At 42.7% G+C, this 18,802-nt stretch overlaps 1 protein-coding gene across 1 annotated transcript in view; it reads right to left on the bottom strand.

Annotated features, from left to right (window-relative positions):
- Window positions 1-6,824: 6,824 nt before the first annotated feature.
- The window catches only part of LOC308102829 (vesicular inhibitory amino acid transporter-like), a gene marked incomplete at both ends in the record, with an annotated part of 18,404 nt that continues 6,426 nt past the window's right edge, over window positions 6,825-18,802 (bottom strand). Inside the window, 7 exons of the mRNA XM_080452683.1 lie at window positions 6,825-7,144; window positions 8,901-9,063; window positions 10,112-10,159; window positions 10,432-10,654; window positions 12,449-12,651; window positions 13,037-13,163; window positions 13,653-13,789. Coding sequence (XP_080308809.1) covers window positions 6,825-7,144; window positions 8,901-9,063; window positions 10,112-10,159; window positions 10,432-10,654; window positions 12,449-12,651; window positions 13,037-13,163; window positions 13,653-13,789 — 1,221 coding nt within the window. The remainder of the gene's footprint in view (window positions 7,145-8,900; window positions 9,064-10,111; window positions 10,160-10,431; window positions 10,655-12,448; window positions 12,652-13,036; window positions 13,164-13,652; window positions 13,790-18,802) is intronic.

The raw sequence follows: 18,802 nt of genomic DNA, 5'->3' as shown, positions 1-18,802 counted from the left end.
TGAAGCATGCGGATGCGGGTGCCTCGCTGACATTGGGGAGCTTTAAAGGAGCATGAAACCCCAGGCCAGTGGATCTCAAAATTATACATTTCAAGCATCCCCCTTAACTCTGACAGTATACAAATGGGATCCAAATGGACCCGTTCCGTTTTAGGGTCCATTTGATTCCATTTGTATACTGTCAGAGAAGTTACAGACTTGTAAGGGTGAATTTAGATCGGGCTCGAGCGTCCACAGAATGTCTGAGAGAGAGAGAGAGAGAGAGAGAGAGAGAGAGAGAGAGAGAGAGAGATGATACCTCACCTGACAACAGTGACAGGCTGACATGTTGTGTATGCGGCACATCGCCGAATGAAATGACCTTAACCCCACTGTCCGCACATAACCCCCCCCCCCCCACACACACACACACACACACACACACACACACACACACACACGCACACACACACACACTCTGTAGATGACAGGTATATTTGGTGTGTGATTTAAAGACTTTGTTACCTTTTGACACCTCCCCAACTGTGTCTGTGTATTTCTGTCTGTGCGATTGCGTGTGTGTGTGTGTGTGTGTGTGTGTGTGTGTGTGTGTGTGCGTGCGTGCGTGCGTGCGTGCGTGCGTGCGTGCGTGCGTGCGTATGTGCATGCGCGCGTGTGTGTGTGTGTGTGTGTGTGTGTGTGTGTGTGTGTGTATATGAGAGAGATGGCTCTCTCTTCTCCACTAATCCATCGTTGCGCCGTCATGGAGGCGAGATAGAGGCAGGCTGTGAAAAGGATGAGAGAAAGGATGGCGTGAAGGAGAGGAGAAAATGAAACTGTAGGAGGAGAGAGAGAGAGAGAGAGAGAGAGAGAGAGAGAGAGAGAGAGAGACAGAATAGTGTATGAGTCAGCTTGGCAGGTGGATGAAAACTCTTAGGGGATAATTCACGTTTTTGCAAAGAGCGAAAAGAAAGGAAAGAAATCCAGAAACAATTAACATAAAGCTCTCTCTGTCTAAAGCAAAGAGAGACGTATCTGAGAGAGCACAAAGAAATGAAAGAAAGCCACATGAAAGGCAGACAAACCAACACATCAGTGATTCATTTGACTATAGCTTTTTAACATTTGCTCATCTTTGTTCATGGTTTAGCTGAGGTGAAATCTCTTTCTTTATTGTCACAGTTTATGACTGTATTTTGTCCCCTCTCATAAGGGACACAGTGAATCCGGGTCAATTTAACTCAGTGTACAAATTTGTACTCTCTCTGAGTTACAAATGGATAAACCTACAAAAGGTTTTCAATCGGTTCTCGGAATCTGTTTTCTCAAGAGCCTGAGCAATGAATTAATTAATTAGGTCTAATGTGCCCGTGTTAATTACTGAAAGTGTGAAGAGGAACCAGGTTTTTACACCTTTTACTGTGTACAACATGGTATTGTGTATTGTGTCGAGAGAAATGTCGAGAGGCTCTGCATGATCAAACATAACAGTAAAACAGTTATCAGATTTTTCTACCAAAAATCTCATCTCAAATTAATAAATTAATTACTTCACACAACTGTGTCACGCAATAGCAAAGATAGCCAATCTACAAGCTCAGAATGCCTCGTATCACGGCACGTTGAGGTTGTAGATCTGCTATTTTCGCTGCATGTCCATCTATCATAGAGTACCGAAGTCCTGACGTCACTCGTTGATCCCCTGGTTCACGGAAGTCATTTCTCTATGGAGAATAACATTGGGTCATCTTAAAATTGTATCATATAAGCATTGTGGTCCAAAAAAAACAAAACTGTCCCGGCGATATTGTCGGGGAGGTGGCTCTGTATCGATGTAGCAGTAACATTAGCGTTTTCTCGCCGTCAGTTGATGCTTCATATCCATGTGAGTCAAACTGCCGGGATCATGTGTTTATTTTTGGAACACAGTTTTTGTGCGCGATATTAAACTATGGGAATTCTGAATGGGGAGAAAAAATCGTGACCCAGGTAGGATGCGTAAATTACTATTTACATGCTATAGACTCTATAGCATGCCCAATATATTAGGGACACTAGGGCGTTGGTTCTCAAAGTGGGGTACGGGGACCCCCAGGGGTCCTTGGGGGGATTCCAGGGGGTCCCCAGCAAAATGTGTTAATATAGCATCACAATCATTTTAACCACTTTAACCTTTTATACTTTGGCTATTCAAAAATAGCAGATATACAAGCTCATAGCGCAGCACTCGGTGCCGCACTATGAGCTTGTATAGCTTGTATAGCTTGTAGATCTGCTATTTTTTTTAAATCGTGAAAATTTGTGGAAATCTTTGAATGTTTACATTTTTAACTCAAATCTTTGCGTTTGGGGGTCCCTGGAACAAAATATTTTGACATGGGGGTCCGCAGCCAAATACGTATAATTTTGGGGGTCCTTGACATGAAAAAGTTTGAGAACCACCGCACTAGGGTTCACGTGGTTGATCATTTTTCAACAGCACTCGTGTTAGCATGTGAAGCATCTATGAAGCCCAGTGAACCGTGGCAGCTCTATCAGACTGATTGTCCTAGCCTCCCAATACATTTTTACCTTGTCATATATCAGCACACGAAAATGCAAAATCATCTCCCGTCTCTGCTATTTACAGTAAAGTTCACGGTGTCTAGTTTTAATTGAGAATTAGTCGGGCAAAACGTGATTATTGATGGGGTTTATGGTGTTTTCATCATCAGAATTAACAGTGCCGCCAATGCAATATTTTTTTGCAGTGTTTTTTAAAGCCTTTCACTGCACATGAAATGGCCAGGGTTATAACAATGACTCGCTCTCTCCTCTCTGTGCGTGTGTGTGTGTGCGTGTGTGTGTGTGTGTGTGTGTGTGTGTGTGTGTGTGTGTGTGTGTGTGTGTGTGTGTGTGTGTGTGTGTGTGTGTGTGTGTGTGTGTGTGTGTGTGTGTGTGTGTGTGTGTGTGTGTGTGTGTGTGCACGCGCACGCGGGAGTCTCTCAGTCTTTCTGTCTGTCTCCATGTCATCTCTCTAAGTTCATTTCAGTGAGTGTTTTACTGGCATGACGCATGCATTCTACACGCTGCCAAAGCAGAAGGTGGCAAAATCAATCGCAGAGTCCCACTCGCTAAAGCAACACATATAATGAAATATCAAAAGTAGCACAGTTTAAGTATATACAGTGTTACAATGCTCATCAGAAAAACAAAATCTGCTGATACCACTGACAGGATTTCATGCCAGAGGGAGGTGTGTGTGTGTGTGTGTGTGTGTGTGTGTGTGTGTGTGTGTGTGTGTGTGTGTGTGTGTGTGTGTGTGTGTGTGTGTGTGTGTGTGTGTGTGTGTGTGTGTGTGTGTGTGTGTGTGTGTGTGTGTGTGTGTGTGTGTGTGTGTGTGTGTGCGTGTGTGTGTGTGTGGGGGAGGGTGGGGGGGATCTCTGAACTTGAGGTATACTGTGTGAACTTTGTCAGTGTAAAGAGAAGCACTCCTACTCTTTAATTAAAGATGTCTCTCGCCATCTAACAAGGGAGAATATTCCACCTCAATTAGTGTCATATAATATCCAGACAATCTCTGCCTACTGAAATGTCTGAGGACATGTAGGCCTAGTCACAATCATTACATTGTCAGACAGAAACCTCTCATCTCCGTATTCTAACTTTTTGTGTTTTTACGTATGTTAATGCCCTACTTGATCACACTACAGTGTCACACAAAAGCATCAACTGTAGCAGATCCACAAGCCAAAACGCGGCGCGAAGCGAGGTGCTTTGAGCTTGTAGATCTGCTACTTTTGATATTTTTAGAATTTGAATCCTGAAAAGTAACAGTTTCGGACATATGAGGTTTCCACCCGACAGCAACGACATAATCGCCTAATCACAATTATTTGATATAATCGTAATTATTCTTGCATAATCCTCAGAGTCGTTTCCATGTTGAAAAATGTTCATACATTTTTAAACACGTTCAAAAATAGATCTTCAAGTTCGTCCAACTGGTATCTACAAGCTCACAATGCAACGTGTGCTATGCAACGTGTGGTGAGCTTGTAGATTGGCTACTTCCCAAAATGTTTAAACAATTGTTGAGTATACAATTAACACATTTTACTGTGCATGCTCTGTCTCTCCTTCACATCTCTCTCGCCCTCCCCTCCCCCCATCTGTCTCTAATTGTAAATGAATGATCAAGTAATGCTTATTAAGACTTTAGAAACAAATGTGGTTGCAAACTTTTTGATGAGCTTTTTGGAAAAGGATTGTTGTGTTCTGTGATCGGAAATAATTAAAATGTTTTTCCACATTTTCTTCATGGCTCAATTTTATGAGGGCTTTGTAGCATAGCTCTCTGTGTGTGTGTGTGTGTGTGTGTGTGTGTGTGTGTGTGTGTGTGTGTGTGTGTGTGTGTGTGTGTGTGTGTGTGTGTGTGTGTGTGTGTGTGTGTGTGTGTGTGTGTGTGTGTGTGTGTGTGTGTGTGTGTGTGTGTGTGTGTATGCTAGTGTGTATATATACAGTATGTGTATATCCGTTTGTGTTGTGTGAGTCAGAGGGCATGGGGTTGTGTACGTATTTGTGTGTCAGTTTGTATATACTGTATATATGTGTGTGTGTGTGTGTGTGTGTGTGTGTGTGTGTGTGTGTGTGTGTGTGTGTGTGTGTGTGTGTGTGTGTGTGTGTGTCTGTGTGTGTGTGTGTGTGTGTGTGTGTGTGTGTGTGTGTGTGTGTGTGTGTGCGTGCGTGCGTGCATGCCCAGTCACAATAAAATGTTACAATGAATGATCGTGACGTCCACGGTCAAACCAGGATACTAATAAAGACGGCACAAATACAATTTGTCCTCTTCTCAATCTCTTTCCATTTCATTTGACCTTATTCAACTCATCCGACACCCCCCCCCACCACCACACACACACACACACACACACACACACACACACACACACACACACACACACACACACACACACACACACACACACACACACACACACACACACACACACACACACACACACACACAGTGTCAGAGTCAGCCTAACGCACAACTTTAGCGGAACGTGACAAATTAACCGACGCACAGATCTCCTATTTTCTCTTCCCGTTGTGGGAACAACACAGCGAGGCAAAACCACAAACATTTAAGCAACAAAGGGACCGAGAGTAATTGCTTTTGTCGAACAAAACAAGACTACTGAGAAATTGTAGTACGCACATGCACCACTAAACGACAATCTGTGCTTTTTTTCCTTTTTGAACTAAACATAACATTGGTTTACTGTAATGAAACAGGAGTGCATGCGATGCTTCGTAAATCTAAGCCCTCAAGTTCCCAATCAAGCGTCACTTCACCGGAATACAGTCTGTGGATTTGCTCTTTAATGTGAACACAAAAAAACAAATCATCGCCGTCGGGCAGAAACCGCTTGTCTCCATATTTTAACCTTTAATGTTTTTAATGTAAATGCCCTATACTTGATCATACTACAGTGTCACACAAAAATAGCAAAAATAGCAGTTCTACAAGCTCAAAACGCATCAAGACGTGACGCGTTTTGAGCTTGTAGATCTGCTATTTTTGCTACTTTTGAATTTGAATCCTGAAAAGTAATGGTTTTGGACATACTGTATGAGGTTTCCGCCCGACAAAATCATATTTCCAGGTATTATCAGCCTCTCCCTAATGAGGAAACATCTTGCATCGTAGTAGAGCCTATCGGTCTCCATGGCGACAGGTGATGTTTGAACTAGGGGCCTCTACTCCTGCGCAATCGACTCAGTTTACCTTGTTCATCAATTCACTTTCCCATTATGTCCATTTATTGGTTCTTCCATGCCCGTCCGTCCGTACATCCGTCTGTCTGTCCATCCACCCATCCACCTATCCATGCATCCATGCATCCAAGATTCGATTTATAAATAAAACAAACAAACAAACAAACAAACAGACGGGGACATTTCCACTTACACGAAAGTGCATAATATTTTTTCTTTTTAATCTTCACAAGTTTTTTTTATCAAACTGTTAAATTGCAATGTAAACAAATATCAAACACTAGCTCCATAAAGAACCTCTCACTCCGCTATACAGTTCCGAGATGAGGTTCTATGTCGTTCTCATCCAGGATCGGTGGAACGTCCGCCAAGGCTCCGCTGTTTACCCTTTTGTATACATCGTATCCCAAAACTAATGGTAGATTCCAAACCGCACGGATGTTTAAGGTTTGGTCGGCGGCATAATATTTTAGGTCGGCAGCGAAACTACCTGTTTAAATCGCTTATTTAGTCAGCCTGTGGCCATGTTTCCCATTGTAGCCAAACCGGGAGCAGTACTGGCAGCGGACGTAGGGGGGTTTTCCGGGTTGAATGGGAAACATGGCCACAGGCTGACTAAATAAGCGATTTAAACAGGTAGTTTCGCTGCCGACCTAAAATATTATGCCGCTGACCAAACCTTCCGTGCGGTTTGGAATCTACCATTAGTTTTGGGATACGACGTATACAAAAGGGTAAACAGCGGAGCCTTGGCGGACGTTCCACCAATCCTGGATGAGAACGACATAGAACCTCATCTCGGAGCTGTATAGCGGAGTGAGAGGTTCTTTATGGAGCTAATCAAACACATGCATTTCCCAAAAGGAAATGTATGTATTTAATTCAATTTGACACAGAAGCAGAGATTAAACATATCCCCTACCAGTGATATGATTGAGTGACCATGCAGAGGGGGGATATCAAAAGCAGAGGCATGGCGAGGCAAATCGAACCCTGCATCCATCGATTCACCCATCCATCCATCCATCCATCGGTTCACCCATCCATCCATCCATCGGTTCATCCATTCATTCCACCCTCCTGCCCTACAGTCCCTGTAGCAGTCTCTTGACGGAGCATACCAGGCCGGACACGCTGCAGCTCAGCCCTAAAGCCAGTATGGCCACGTCCATGACTCTGTCCTTGCAGGAGAGGCGGCTCCACCTCAGCTGCAGGTGGAACAGACAGGGCAGTATGAGCGCCATGGCCGCCCCGGTCACGCTGCCCGTCAGGCCCATGAGGAGGGAGAACCGAGGGACCAGCAGGGCCAACAGAAAGGACGCCATCAGCAGGGCACCGCGGAGCACCAGGCCGGCGTAGGACACAGCTCCTCCTGTATGTGTGGGGTGGGATGGCACGCTGGGCCCTGTCGGGACAGAGTGGAGATACAACAGATCAGTTGTTCTCCAACCTTTCCCACTTATTACTAAGGCCCATTCTATACATGCCTTCTAAATCCTAAACTAAGTTTTAATCAAAACATTTAAAATGTATGTTGCTATAAATATATAGCAATTAATCTGACACAGACGCTGTCCCGGAATGAATGGTAAAAAGACGTATAGGTTACAACAGGTCTAAATTGGTTAATTCTAAGGACCCCCAAATAACTCTCAGAGATACAGACCTATATGGGTTCCATTTGGAACCACCTCAGGGAACCCTGAGGGTCCTTGGACCCCACTTTGAGAATCACTGCAATAGATCCATTGTAGGTTTGTAGGACTGTTTTTGCGGCATGGCTCTGCAGGAGTCTAGCTCTCTATAAGATGATCTGTCTGTGTCTGTCTGTTTGTGTGACCCGAGCTAACCTGGTAAACTGCTGGGACTGATCAGCACCAAATGTCTTGTGCACACTGCCAGAAGGCCACAGAAGTACCTCAACAAATTTTCTTTTAGACTTTTGGAAATATCTAACTTTAATTTGACAATGGAAGTCAATTGGGCTGCGATTGAGCTAAAACTTTGCCCAAAATTGGAGTCATATTCCATAGATAACTGACGTCACAGGCTGGTCACATGAAGTTCAAGATCCATATTATGGGACGGCAGTGGCTCAGGGGTAGAGTGGCCGGTAGAGTGGCGGGATGGCAACCATGAGGTTCCCAGTTCGATCCCGGGCTCCCCCAGAGTTAGTGTCGACGTGTCCTTGAGCAAGATCCTGAACCCTTAATTGCACCCGATGAGCAGGTTGGTGCCTTGCATGGTTTCCTCCGCCATCAATGTGTGTGTGAATGGGTGAATGTAATCCACAATCTATGTAAAGCACTTTGGATAAAAGCGCTATATAAATGCACCGTTTACCATATTGGTGCCACACCGTTCCCATGTGGATCCACATGATTCTATGTTTTTGTCATGTATTTTATACTTAGTATGTACCGTAGTTGCATTCCGGTCTCGTGCACCGAAAATAGGTGATCTACAATGTCACGCGGTGTGAGCTTGTAGATCGGCAATTGTCGGTGCACAGCGCGGCACGTAACCAAGTATGAATGCATTAGTAGTAATCTACTTGTCTTCAAGTATTGTTTATGTTTTATTCAACTTTATGAGCTGCAGTTACTGTAGCCCATAAAGTTGCTTTGTCTCAAGTCAAACACACGGTGGCAGACTGAATAATAAACACTGACTGAGGTGACAGGGCGGCACAGCAATCGCTTCCATTCAATTCACCATGCTTTACTGGCAGGCCACAAAAGTAATAATATTACATGCAAATGCAGGCCACCGCGATCTATCTACACTACAGTATCTATCTATCCATCTATCTATCCTCTGAGCCCTATTACCATTTCAGTCTTACATTGAACATGGGTACTATCACTTTATGTATATAGTACTCCCACCACACTCCCATTCCCATACAATGTATGCATATTTTATATCTGCTGCTATTGATTTATATTTTATTTACCCAAGAGACTGAGGAATTCTGTCTTTATCACACACTTAATGTATATTTGGTATATTTCTACTTATTCTTATTTAGAATGTAACTGCAATTTGTGGGTAGCTTGCACAAAACAATTTCAGCCAACTCTTTTTCACCTGTTTTGGGGGACAATTTGGGGGTCCTTGACATGAAAATGTTTGAGAAACACTGGCGTAGTGTGTTGTACCTGAGAGCAGACAGGTGTGCAGTATCTCAGCGGCGGAGTAGAAAGGCAGGGGGTAGGACAGCAGGGCTTTGGCCAACAGACAGAGGTTGACTAGGGGTCGGAGGTCAGAGGGTAGGTTGTCTGTTATGACCTCACCAGTCCCCTGTCCCCATGTCAACACAGCCTGGATGAGGAGGACGACAATCAATCAAGCCGACCAATTAACGACCCGTTAGTCAGTTTGTCCCACATGTTCTGTTCATTAGTTCATTAGTTCACCTCGCTGGTCATTCATTTGTTTTGTCCATCCATCTATCTGTAACCACTTAAACCCCAGCATCGGTATTGTGAAAACAGACGATCGACAAGCTCACAACGCAAAGCGTCATGTTGTGAGCTTGTCAATCTGCTATTTGCAGTGAAAGCTTTCCCCACAATTACAGAAAAAAACACTAGTATTGAGCCCCGAGGGACTCCGGTTACCCATATGGGGTTTAAGTGGTTAACCTATTCTGGGCATGTCATAATAGACGAACATTCAGTGAAAAAATTTGCCAATTTTTCGTGAAAATAGGAGAACATTTGGCATAAATAGCCGATCTACCGGAAGCACAACATATCATGTTGCGAGCTTGATCGGCAATTTTCTGTAGAAGAGATTTGGTATTATAGAGTTATATAGTTATAGAGATTTGGTGTAGAGGAAAAAAAAAGAAGAGGGGACCAAGTATAGACCCCTGGGGGCCCTGGTCAGTATACCGTATGTGTCGAATTTAAGTGGTTAATTTCTCCACCTACCCTCCTTCATATTTGCAGCTCTTTGTACATGAAAATGTTTGATAACCTCTGATCCTAACGTAACAAAAGTGTTGCTAACCAGTAGGCATGTAACGATTTATCGTAAATCGATTTAATTTAAAAAACTGTATCGCAATGCAAACAGCAGAGGGCGCGTGAAAAAAAAGAAGAAAATACAGGATCTTTGTAAGAGAATTGATAAAAAAATAGTTTTCAGTAATTTCTACTGTATTGAAAAGAGGATAAGAGAAAACACAGTATTGTAAGAACAACTAAAAAGAGAAGAAAATACTGGATTTGTGTAGGAAAAAAAAGAAGAACAAAATCAGTCATTTGTCTGGAAAATAATTTTGTGTTTAAAAAATCATATCGTGAGCCTATATTGTGAATGGAATCGTATCATGAGTTGAGTGAATGGTTACATGCCTACTAACCAGTAGGGCAAACGTGGTCTTCATGACACAGGCTGCAGCGTGAGTCCACTGCAGCATGCGAGAGGGGTCTGTCTGCAGACTGCAGACTAGGGGCGTATCCTATTGGGGCGTATCCTATTGGGGCGTTTTGCATTATAGGGGGGCGTTTCGTATTATAGGGGGGCGTTTCGTATTCCTCGGGACCGTACTCCTAGGAGAGCGGGGAATATAGGACCTAACCTAAACCTAACCCTAACCATAACCTTAGTGGGGCAATGGGATACGCCCCCTTTCTGAAACGCCCACAATGAGATACACCCCCTAGTCTCACAATGAGATACACCCCCTAGTCTGCAGTCTGCAGATAGACTCTGTTGCAGCATGCTGGTGAACTGCCCCCTGTGCTCCATACTGCCCTCTATGGGAGGCAGGAAGATCTGCGAGGTGTAGGAGAAGATGATGACCCCGACGGACACCAGGAAGTCCTCTGGGTCCACAGACACAGACAGACCGGACAAGGACCAGCGACTGGCCTGACTCACACAGTACAGCATCACCAACACACTGCCAGAAAAGACACGTAAAAAGGAGTAAACAGTGGTAAGTAGTACATGATTTACTTGAGTACTTTAAGACAGTGGTTCTCCATCTTTTTTTGTGCTGGGGACCCCCAATTTGATATGTATTTGGCCACGGACATCCATCTGAAAATATTTTGTGCCAGGGACCCCCAGAAGAGAAGATTCGGGGTTAAAACATCGAAATCATTCAAAGTTTTCCAAACATTTTCGATATTTTTCAAGTATTTTCTAAAATAGCAGATCTGCTCGCAGCGCGGCACAAAATGACGCGCTGTGAGCTTGTAGATCTACTATTTTTGAATAGCCAACGTATAAATTGATAAAGTTGTTAAGATTATTGTAATGCTATGTTAACTACTTTTGCTGGGGACCCCCTGGAACACCCCCAAGGACCCCTGGGGGTCTCCGGACCCCACTTTGAGAACCAATGCATTAAGATTCTACAAAATCCCTTCTAAACCGGTAGTTCTTTCAAGATTTTTCAAAATTGTATATCTGCGATTTTTGAATAGCCAACGCTAAAATCAATAAATGACACTGATGCTTTCCCGGTTTTAATGGGGTAAGTAATGTTGAGGTGCTTGTACTTTAATTGAGTATTTCTGTTTTTCGATATTTATACTTCTACTCCACAACATGGGGCAAATATCCTTCGATAATTACACTTCTTCTCCACTACATGGGGCAAATATTTACTTTATACTCCACAGCTTTAGTTACTAGTTACTTTGCAGATTTAAATTATTATTACAAAACATACATTTAACACTTCAGCCCTATACAACCACTTCAGTTATTTGAAGATAGATGATCTACAAGCTCACATCGTATCACGGTGAGTTGTAAGCTTGTAGATCGTCTATTTTCAAAAGATCTTTGTACATTTTGAAACTTGCGAAATGAGACATTCGGCATAATGAGTACTTTTACTTTGGTACTTTAAGTATATTTTGATTTTGCACTTTTACTCGACTACATTTTGAATACAGGACTTTTACTTGTAACAGAATATTTCTACATTGTGGTATTGCTACTTTTATGTAATAAGCTACTTCCACCTCTGAAGAGAAGACATAAAGGAGTAAAGACATAATTTTACGACTAATCTGAGTTACTGCCAAGATCAACCTTCAACCGTTCATAAAACAAGAGGCAAAATAATAGCCTCAACGTAAAAGAAGAGAGGTAAGAATGTGAACCAATAAAAATGTAATAAAGTATTGGAAGTAGAGAACAAGTTGTAATAAAATGTTATGAAATACGACAAAGTTATATAAATCCTAATAAAGCTAAAAAATGAAATATACAAACATTTGGAAAACCAATTTCATAATGTTATTAAGTAAATCAATTCTATTAAAGTGGCTCATAGCCACAGGCCGGCATAACGACATATTCGTAATCAAGGAAATTCATTAAACCAATAGCAACAGCACAACTCATTAATTTCTTAGCCGTTGTAACTTAAGTATAAACTAATAATAACAATACATTGGACAATCAACTAGTATCAGTTGGATTGACTCAGGAGCAATCCATAATTTATCCATAATAATAAAAGGTTATTTAACCCATTAAGACCAGGAAAGATTTCAGCTAAAAAGCATTATTTCATACTTTGGCTATTTAATTCAATAGCAGCTTGTAGATCTGCTATTTTTGAAAAAGCGAGAACATTTGTGCAAATCTTTGAATATATAATATATATTATTTTAAAGCGAACATTTTTAACTCAAATCTTTGCTTCTGGGGGTTTGCGTGGTTAACTATACTTCACCTTATGACTATGTGAGCCAGGGAACAGAGCAGGCTGAGTGTAGACACTGGTCTGAGGTCAGTGAGCAGCAGACAGGGCAGCACACACGCCAGAGAGAGCAGCGAGCACACAGATCTGGGAACAGCCATGCCTGACAGACTGTCCCAAAGCAGGCTGCTGGACACCAGCAGGTACAGAGTACAGGTCATCAGCAGCTCTATGATCTGGACACACACACACACACACACACACACACACACACACACACACACACACACACACACACACACACACACACACACACACACACACACACACACACACACACACACACACACACACACACACACACACACACAAGACAGACGGAAACTTTACATTCATTAATTATTGTCTCCACCAGGCCAAAGGCGTGGTCGAGACTATGTTTTGCACCCCGTCTGTCCGTCCGTCCGTCCGTCCGTCCGTCCGTCCGTCCGTCCGTGTATGTGTGTGTGTCCGTGTATGTGTGTGTGTGTGTGTGTGTGTGTGTGTGTGTGTGTGTGTGTGTGTGTGTGTGTGTGTGTGTGTGTGTGTGTGTGTGTGTGTGTGTGTGTGTGTGTGTATTACCTGAGCCACATTCACCACCCATCCCCCCAGTCCAGCCCACTTTGGGCACAGTGCCTGGCAGCATGCCTCCGCTATGTCCTGGTAGCTGTGTCGGACTCGAACCCTCGACACCGGCCCAGAACCAACACTGATAGCACAAAAAAATAAAACAAGTACAATAGTTCAATCCCAAATGTCTGTTTGAGCCTTTTTGGTCCTGTCAATATAATTCAATATTGTGATTAATCAACAAAACTGTGACAGGGGTCGGTGATATTAATTCTAAACTTACTAGCTTACTTATCTTACAAGCTATGTCACTGCAATGTTAATGCCATTTAAAAACATTATTACAACATTCTTGCGTATGTTAAATAAAAATCCTTCCATAAATGACCAGAAATATTACACAACAAAATAGCACTGATGGAAATAGAAAAGAACAGAACACAATAAAATGTTTAGGATTTAGGATTAAGTAGAATAGAATATTGTTCTATATATAAAAGGTTTCAAGTGTCTGCCTGTCATGCGTTGTTAAATCAACTAAGGTCAAGTGAAACAGAGCATAGAATAGAATAGAATAGAATAGAATAGAATAGAATAGAATAGAATAGAATAGAATAATGAAGTGGACCTGTACTCTTCTTCGTACAGACAGGACACTAGAAGCTGGCCAGTGTGGTTACAGAGCCAGGCTGACAGGACCAACACCAGTAGACCCACATAGCCTGAATGGACCAACGCATATGGCAGACCCAACACAAAAATACCCTGCAAAGACAGAGACAGAGACAGAGACACACAGAGAGAGAGAGAGAGAGAGAGAGAGAGAGAGAGAGAGAGAGAGAGAGAGAGAGAGAGAGAGAGAGAGAGAGACAGAGAGACAGAGAGACAGAGAGACAGAGAGACAGAGAGACAGAGACAGAGACAGAGACAGAGACAGAGACAGAGACAGAGACAGAGACAGAGAGAGAGAGAGAGAGAGAGAGAGAGAGAGAGAGAGGGGGGGGGGGAAACACAGTTTGTAAAGGAATGCTTAAAACAAGACTACTGGGAACACTATAAACCCAACAATTTATTTTCCTGAGTTATGGAGTTTGTTTTTTAGTTGAACATGTGCATATGCCACGATAATTTAGGAAATGTAATTTGGTTGAAGAAATATAGTTTTTCTCTGTGAATGTGTAACTTCAACAAAGGAAAAGGAATAATGAGGCACAGGACTTGTTTTAACTAATTGCTACTTTGTAAGGAGAGGAGAGGAGAGGAGAGGAGAGGAGAGGAGAGGAGAGAATGCTGCTTAAATGAAAATCTTGTGTTTTTGATGTCTGAACAAGAAGATATACTGGCTGCGAGAACTAGGGGAGTGCATCACACTCTTTCAAGTGAGTCTTTTGTAACCATTGTATATTCTGACCTGCGATGTGAGTCACTGCCTGAAATGAAAAGAGTTTGGGAGAAAGTTGACATCAAATTGTCTAATTTCCTCTCTCCCATTCTCTGTAATTCTCTTGCTCTCTGTTTATTTGCCAGCTTATTCCTCACTGACTCGTCTGAGCACAGCCTGGCTGGGCTCCCAATTACAAAGCTCTACGGAGGTAAACAAACCCTGACTGGATGGCCAAGAAGAAGAAGTAGAGCAAGAAGACAGAGCCAGAAATGACAAACGAGGAAAACAAAGAAGGAGACCATGAATATGATGATGTTGATGATGGATTTTCTACTTTACTTTTATTAATTGACTGAGAAGTGAACCACTCCATCTTTCTATAGACTCCCAGATCTGATCTGTGTTCAGCATCTTTAAAGGCAGTGTCTTTATTTTTAAACCGCCTTAAGTCTAAGATTGGACTGAATCCACAATCTTTTTTTTCTTTCTAGGACGTGAAAATACGTGGAGTTAAAGACAGCAAGCTGTTCCTTCGGGTCAAGTCGGGTCATACGGACCCATGAAAGAGGAGGGGGACGCTGACATACCTACATTCTGTACCCTCTTGGTGCTGTAGCCAGTACCCAAGGGTTTGACACTCTTTCTTCCCATCCCAGCTGTCCAACCATGGGAAGGAGCTTTGGCGTGGCAACCCCCACCCCCTTGAGAGGGCTTCCTCTGGTGTGCATCTCTAGCAGAAGGACGGGTTTGGAACCCTTGCCGACGTTGGTACGGCTGTTTGGTACCACCGCCAGAAGACGAGAACCCCTGTATACTGTCGCCTGCCACACACCCATGGCTCTTGGCAAGTCCAATTGGTGCAGAGGCTGGGAGCCCTATAGGTTTAAAACTGGCAACAGTGTGGCCCTACTGAACACTATCTCTTGTACGCCGAGACTGTTCAGCCTTTATCCATCATCACATCCTGGGAGTCAGGGGAAACTGCTGGCACATCCGGCATGTGGGTAAGCTCCTTCCTAACATTTTCTGGCAGAGATGCCTGCGCTAACCAAATCTGTCTTTGTGACATCATGGCATTGTCCCTTATAAACTGAATGAGTGATAAGGGCAAGGTCACGGTGTCCTGGTCCTCTGGATTCGCTGTTCTCCTGCAGAGCTGCCAATACGATGGCGAGTGCATTGCCTGACATTGCCTGCAGGCTGTACGTGTGGTGTGGCTACATTGTAAGTGTGACACCAGTCACCAGTTGCACTCTTTCGCTGGACAGCGTGGATTATCAGTCACACGCTCTGGACCCAGAGATGTGGCTGCCATCTTCCACTCACCTGGAGGCATGTCCCCCATTCCAGTCGTGGCATACTGATGTTAGTCAGTCGGCCATCATCAGCCTGCACTGAAGTGTTGTTGAATTGGAAGAATAGGATGGAGGTACCATGTCCTCCCTTTGGGGCTCCTCACTGGCAGGTGAGCCAGTAGGACATTCCTGCCAACATTGGACTGTGAAAAATCTTTTTCTTGGAGGGGGGCGTGGGATTGCTTATTTTCTTTATTATTGTTATTAATAATAATAATAATACAAGAATGCAATTTCTATACAGCTTTTCTAGATACCCAACGGCGCTCCAAAATAGGTAAAAATAGGTAAAAGATGAATGGGGGATTTAAACTAGTAAAGTCAAAGTTCTGATACACAGACATGAACATTGTATGGTTAAATGAATGTGGGTGGGACAAGTTTGACGGGGGGTCTGCCCGGGGGTTTCTACCCCCCTCCACCCCAGAAACCTTTTAACCCATTATGACCTGGAACGCATCTGTGTCATTTTAGAGTTATTTGGCTATATGAGCTTGTATATCTGCTATTTTTGAAAAATCTTGAAAAAAAAATTGTTTATATTTTTTTCAGAAAAACTGTTAGGATTTTTTTTTTTTTTTTGAAGCGGCCTCAGGTCTTAATGGGTTAACACAGCAGATTTCCTGTATTCTGGTGCATTTTAACAGGGAGTTTGATACATAGGAATATTATGGGTATATTTTGTAATTCTATCCATTACAAACCCAAAAATATGGAGAATTTCAGGATCAATTTAAATTCGGGAGCCAAGAAGGAGACAGGGTAAAGATATGTGTTGGCTGGTAAAGGCTATGCAGTACGGTACAACAGCAGTGGCAAAGCGCAGAAATGTGTGGGGTGGGTTGATTTGCATAATGACTAAATTGGGAGAGAAAAAGGGGTAAAAATAATTGGCTACTCTAATTTTAAAAAAGACAAAAGAAAAAGAAAAGAAACTGCATGCTGTGACAGAGACGCCTGCCCAAACTCTATCCATTGGATCAGAAGCCTTAATTGGAACAGTGAGCCCCACAATTTGTGCCTCACTGTCACTCGTGTTCTTAAGGTTTGGACGGCCCTTCAAAACGTGAGCTGTTTTGACCCACCAGCACCACCACCAGACTGCTCACTACCAAAAGGTTTTTTTTCTAGCAGAGAGAGAGAGAGAGAGAGAGAGAGAGAGAGAGAGAGAGAGAGAGAGAACATCAGGTTGACCAATATTCCCCTCCTGATAAGAAGGTAAGCTGTCAGGGTGCATTCCCGTTTCCGGTCAGTTTCTCATAGCTTCATTCGGTTGGCTCAGCCGCAGATTTGAACTGATAACACAGTAACACCCAACAACTTTATATGTGTTTCTGGTTTAAATCTGCTAAATCCAATCAAATTAAGCTATGAAAAACTGACCCAGAACAGAAAACGGGAATGCCACCTTCTGGAAAAGAGAACTACAGTCATGCACAGAGCCTATTGCAGCTATAGCATTTGCGGCTGACTGTCGTCCTGCTGACAGAATATCAGAGCACCGGCTGGCCTATGTGAAGGATGAGAAGCATGTTTTATTTATTACCTGGGCCCTACCCCTGCTTATAATCAGAGGTGTGCTGCTCATGCCCAGTGGTGGAAAAGGTACTCAACTGTTTTACTTAAGTAAAAGTATAAATACTACAATGCAGAAGTAAGTACTCTGTTACAAGTAAAAGTCCAGAATTCAAAAGTAAAAGTACTACAATGTTTGAAAATAGCAGATCAACAGCCTGCCTGGCTTTTTGATTGTGCTCCTCCGCTGGGAGTTCAACTGCTGCCCCACACAGGTTCTCAGTATCCTCCAGTCAATGTGCAATGCCCCAACAAGAAGGGCATTCACAATGGCCATCAGGGGGGTCTGTGACGCCCCAGCAGAAATAACATAACTGTGATTAACAGTCTGTGAAGCTATGTTTTGGGTTTGTTATGCAAAAATAAAAATAAACAGCAGCACCCAACAGCTACAGAAAGATGAAAAAAAGGGAAACCAATATTCACACTGCTTACAGCTGGCCCGTTATATAACAATAAAACAAAAGGTGAACTGAAAGTAATTAATCTGAAAACACTCACCATATGCATGTAATGGCACAGGGGAAAGCAATCAGAAGCCCAAACACTGAACAGGGGCCAAGGCCAATACAATCAGCACTTAACAAAAAAAAACAATTATAACCAACTTAAATCCCAATCTATTTAATATACAGGGAGAAGAAAGTAAACAATACCACCTGCTGTGCATAGAGGTAAAAAGGGAAAGGGAACAGTATCAAAACTCACCTCTCCTACTCAGTATGCGCAAACATAATGGTGATGGGGAGGGCATCTAATAAAAAAGCCACTATGAACGAGAGTAAACATGGCTGCCTTTCAGCTCAATTTAATATAGTGAGTGATTACTTGGTAATCATACCCAAACTTTTCTTTAACTTACTCCTGAGGGAAAACCGTATGAAGCAAGCGGTATGCAAACAGCACTTACCCGAGGCTGCAAGCAGCAGTAATTGCTCAGCACCAGGTGCAACAAATTAGGCTACTTGAATGAAAAGAAGAGGTTAAAACAAGAAGTGAAACCATATATACTATTTAAATTTGAGGGAAAACTGCAAAAGGCTCACCAACATAGAAAAGGAAAGGCGTGTGCAATCCTCAGGGACATGAAGCATCCAACAGTCCAGTGGATTGTTGTTAGTGGAGACCCATAGGGCTGTACTCGACTAAAGAAATTCTTAATCGACTAATAAGCATAGGAATTTGGCGACTAATTGATTATATGATTGACATCTGTAAAATTGTGTTTTCTGCATGCAATCATACAGAGACCAGTTATGTTTCCAGGTTGGTGAGGTTGAGAACTTAACACTCCAATGTTGATTGGCTATTGACAGTTATAAACTGTCAATTGACAATTTCTTGTCAAAGCTGTAATTTCTTTTACATGAATGTGTAAATAAAACAAATACATCAGTAGCCTATGTATATAACACAAATAAAACATGTATTGATGATGATGAGCTTTATGACCTTAATTCTTGG

Source organism: Gymnoscopelus braueri (genome assembly GCF_963280865.1).
Source record: "Gymnoscopelus braueri genome assembly, chromosome: 16".
Classification (NCBI taxonomy): domain Eukaryota; kingdom Metazoa; phylum Chordata; class Actinopteri; order Myctophiformes; family Myctophidae; genus Gymnoscopelus; species Gymnoscopelus braueri.
The sequence above is the reverse complement of the archived record's forward strand: the minus strand, read 5'-3'. Positions and strand labels throughout refer to the sequence as shown.